The sequence below is a fragment of the Passer montanus genome, unplaced genomic scaffold (assembly GCF_014805655.1).
Source record: "Passer montanus isolate IOZ18808 unplaced genomic scaffold, ASM1480565v1 scaffold321, whole genome shotgun sequence".
Lineage (NCBI taxonomy): Eukaryota > Metazoa > Chordata > Aves > Passeriformes > Passeridae > Passer > Passer montanus.
This window is the reverse complement of record NW_024367942.1, coordinates 58,673-62,624: the sequence shown is the minus strand read 5'-3', so window position 1 is coordinate 62,624 and position 3,952 is coordinate 58,673. Positions and strand designations below refer to the sequence as shown.

Sequence of the window (3,952 nt, the reverse complement as noted above, 5' to 3'; positions counted from 1 at the left end):
GGGGAAAGGGGGATTTGGGGGATAAAAATGAAGATTTTGGGGGAGAAAATGGAGATTTTGTGAGGGAAAAGGGAATTTTGGGGGGAAAAATTGAGATTTTGGGGGGCAAATGGGGATTTTGGCGGGGCGAGAGATTCTTTTGGGAAAAAAATAGGGTTTTGGGGGGAAAATTGGCATTTGGGGTGAAAGGGGGGATTTTAGGGAGGTTTTGGGGGTAAAAACGGGGTTTTCTGGGGGAAAGGGAGATTTTAAGGGGGTAAAAAGGGATTTTGGGGGATTTTTTGGGGAAAAAAGGGGGATTTTTAGGTAGAAAAGGGATTTTGGGGTTAAAGAGAGGGGATTTTGGGAGATTTTTGTAGCAAAAATGGGGATTTTGGTGTAAAAAGGGGGAATTTTGGGGTAAAAGGGGGATTTTGGGAGGTTTTTAGGGATAAAAAGGATTTTTGGGGGTAAAAAGTGGGGATTTCTCTGGGACCTCACAGGGCTGCTGGAGACCTGCAAAGCACACACATGGGAAAGCACACCATAAGACAATGTCATGGATGCTGCATGAGCTGTGGTGAGCACCAGAGTTAGCACTGCTGTGCTAACAGGCCTACCAAATCCCATAGACCAATCCCACCAGACCAAGCTGAAGGCTCACTCAAGTCCCAGAAGGCTGGCAGTGAAAAAGGAAATTTTGGGGGAGAAAAAGGAAATTTTGGGGGAGAAAAAGGAAATTTTGGAGGGAAAATGGAGGTTTTGGGTGGGAAAAAGGGGGGGTTTTGGGGGAAAAAATGGAGATTTTAAGGGGAAAAATGGGGATTTTGGGGGGGGAAATTCAGATTTTTGGGGTGGGGAAAGGGGGATTTGGGGGATAAAAATGAAGATTTTGGGGGAGAAAATGGAGATTTTGTGAGGGAAAAGGGAATTTTGGGGGGAAAAATTGAGATTTTGGGGGGCAAATGGGGATTTTGGCGGGGCGAGAGATTCTTTTGGGAAAAAAATAGGGTTTTGGGGGGAAAATTGGCATTTGGGGTGAAAGGGGGGATTTTAGGGAGGTTTTGGGGGTAAAAACGGGGTTTTCTGGGGGAAAGGGAGATTTTAAGGGGGTAAAAAGGGATTTTGGGGGATTTTTTGGGGAAAAAAGGGGGATTTTTAGGTAGAAAAGGGATTTTGGGGTTAAAGAGAGGGGATTTTGGGAGATTTTTGTAGCAAAAATGGGGATTTTGGTGTAAAAAGGGGGAATTTTGGGGTAAAAGGGGGATTTTGGGAGGTTTTTAGGGATAAAAAGGATTTTTGGGGGTAAAAAGTGGGGATTTTGGGGTTAAAAGGGGGGAATAAGGGAGATTTTTGTTGTAAAAAGGGGAGATTTGGGGGAAGAAAGGATTTGGGGACATTTTTGGGGGTAAAAAGGGATTTTGGGAGATTTTTTTTTGGGGGGGGAAAGGGAGATTTTGGGGGTAGAAAAGGGGGATTTTGGGGTACAAAGGGGGATTTTGGGGTAGAAAAGGGGGATTTTGGGGTCAAAAGGGAAGATTTTAGGAGATTTTTGGGGTGCAAAGGGGGGAATTTTGGGGTACAAAAGGGGGTTTTGGGTAGAAAAGGGGGGATTTGGGGGGTCCGAAGCAGGATTTGGGGTTTTTCCCCCCCCTAGCCCCCTCCCCACTGCAGCCGCTTGCGCTGCATGGCCCCCGCGGCGCCCGGGGGGCGCGGGCGGGCCCGGGGCCGCGGCGTGGCCAGCGCCCGCAGCAGGCGGTTCTCCCTCTCCAGCGCCGCGCGGCGCTCGCTCAGCTCCCGGATCTGCTCCCGCAGCGCCTCCACCTCCTCCCGCACCGCCAGCAGCAGGTGCGACTTCACCAGGTCCTGGGGCCCCCGGCACGTCAGGGCTCCCACAGCCCCTGCCAGGACCCTGAGCCCCTTCACACACCCCTTCCAGGACCCCCGGGGGCCCCCCGACACGTCAGGGCTCCCACAGCCCCGGCCAGGACCCTGAGTCCCCTCACACACCCCTTCCAGGACCCCCACGGACACGTCAGGGCTCCCACACCCCCTGCCAGGACCCCTCTCCACCCAGTTCCTCCCTTCCAAGACCCCAAGCCACCCAAATCCTCCCTTCCAGGACCCGGGACCCCCTCACAGCCACCTTCCAGGACCCTGAACACCTTGGTACCTCCCTTCCAGGACCCCCAGTGCCCCCACACCCCCCTTTCAGGATCTCTCTCCCTCTGGTACCTCCCTGCCAGGACCCATCACCCCCATCTCAGGACCCCAAGCCCCTTGATGTGTCCCTTCCAGGACCCTGAACCCCCAAATCCTCCCTTCCAGGACCCGGGACCCCCTGACCTCTCCCTCCCAGGCCCCCCCGCCATTACTCCCCCCTCACCATGGCCCTCTCGATCTTGTTGTCGATGGCGCTGCCGCCGCTGCCGGCGCTGGGGGCGAGGCCGGGGTCACACGGACGCCCCGACAGACAGACAGACAGACGGACACCACCCCTCCCCCCCTCCCCCTTTCCCTTCCCCTTTCCCGGGGTGGGGGAGGGGCGCCCGGCCCCTCCCTCACACCTCCCAAGCCCCGCCCCCCCACCGGAAGTCCCGCCTTACCCCTCCTCCTCGCTCTCCTCGCCAGCCAATCCCAGCCGCGCGCTGAGCTCGGCCCCGCCCCCGGGGCGTGGCGAGGGCGGCTTGGGGGGCAGGGCCTGAAAAAGCACGGGGTTAAGGGGTACGGAAAGGGGCGTGGCCACCCCAGCCCCGCCCCCGGGGCGTGGCCGGGGGTTTGGCGGGCAGCGCCTGCGAAGAGGGGGGGGTTTGAGGAGGGGTACCAAAGGGGGCGTGTCCAGCCCCGCCCCGCCCCCTCACCTGCTGCACGAGCTCCGCGAAGGCCCCGAGCGAGCGCGGGCGGGGGGGGGCGGGGCCGGCCCGGGNGCGGCCGCCGCCGCCGCCCTGCTGCGCCTGGGCGAGGAGCGGCCGCCCGCCGCCGCCGCCGTGAGCCTGCTGCAGCGCAAGGGACGGCCCGAGTGGCGGCCCCGCGACGAGGAGCCGCGCAAGGGGTGAGCGACACCGGGGGACACCGGGGGGGACAAGGGGACCAGGCACGGGTGGCCCGGGGGGAGGGCAGGAGCCCGGGGAGCGCCCGCAGGCGACAACGGGAGGCCCAGGACCACCCTCAGGGGACACTGGGACCACCCTTGAGCACTCTGAGGGGACATTGGTAGCCCCTGGACCACCCCCAGAGTACCCCAGGAGCCCCAGGACCACCCTGGACCACTCTGAGGGGACAACGGGAGGCTCAGGACCACCCTCAGGGGACACAGAGAATCCCTGGACCGCCTTTAGAGGGCACTGAGAGCCCCAAGACCACCCTGAGGGGACACTGGGAGCCTCAGGACCACCCTGGACTACACCCAGGGGACACTGGGACCACCCTGGACCACTCTGAGGGGACACTGGGAGCCCCAGCATCACTCTGGGCTGCTCTTATGGGACTCTCGTAGCCCCTAGACTGCCCTGGACCACCCCCAGGGGACACAGGGAGTCCCTGGACCACTCTGAGGGGACATAGGTAGCCCCAGCACCACCCTTAGGGAACATTGGGGTCCCCCAGGACCACCCTGGGAGACCGCTCACCCTCTCAGGACTCCCCAGAGACCCCCAACTCACCCTGGGGGGACCCTGGGACCCCCGCCCCTTCCCATGACCCCAATGCCCCCACTGACCGCGAGACCCTCGGCCCACCCTCTGCACCCCCATTCCCCTGTGAGTCCCCAGGGGATCCCGGGGGGCCGTGGGGGTGTCCCCAGAGCCGGGGGCGTCCCTGAGCCGCCGTGTCCCCCCCGCAGGGTCCCCAAGGCGCGGGAGGGGGGGTCCCTGCGGCGCCCGCTGCGGGTGGGCTTCCTGACGCTGCCGGCGCCGCAGGAGCGCGGCCCCCGGCCCTGCGCCCCCGGCATGGCCCCCCGCTCGCTCTCCTGCCA

At 61.5% G+C, this 3,952-nt stretch overlaps 2 protein-coding genes across 2 annotated transcripts in view; one reads left to right on the top strand and one right to left on the bottom strand.

Annotated features, from left to right (window-relative positions):
* Positions 1-1,617: 1,617 nt before the first annotated feature.
* On the bottom strand, positions 1,618-3,541 carry LOC120505086 (TSC22 domain family protein 4-like). The gene is made up of 5 exons (XM_039715311.1): positions 3,526-3,541; positions 2,841-3,250; positions 2,586-2,680; positions 2,366-2,414; positions 1,618-1,845 (listed from the first exon to the last, which is right to left on the bottom strand). Exons 1-5 carry the CDS (start codon positions 3,539-3,541, stop codon positions 1,633-1,635), a joined length of 783 nt encoding a protein of 260 aa, XP_039571245.1. The 3' UTR covers positions 1,618-1,632.
* Positions 3,542-3,683: 142 nt separating this feature from the next.
* The window catches only part of LOC120505085 (arf-GAP domain and FG repeat-containing protein 2-like), a 6,649-nt gene continuing 6,380 nt past the window's right edge, over positions 3,684-3,952 (top strand). Inside the window, exon 1 of the mRNA XM_039715310.1 lies at positions 3,684-3,924. Coding sequence (XP_039571244.1) covers positions 3,684-3,924 — 241 coding nt within the window. The remainder of the gene's footprint in view (positions 3,925-3,952) is intronic.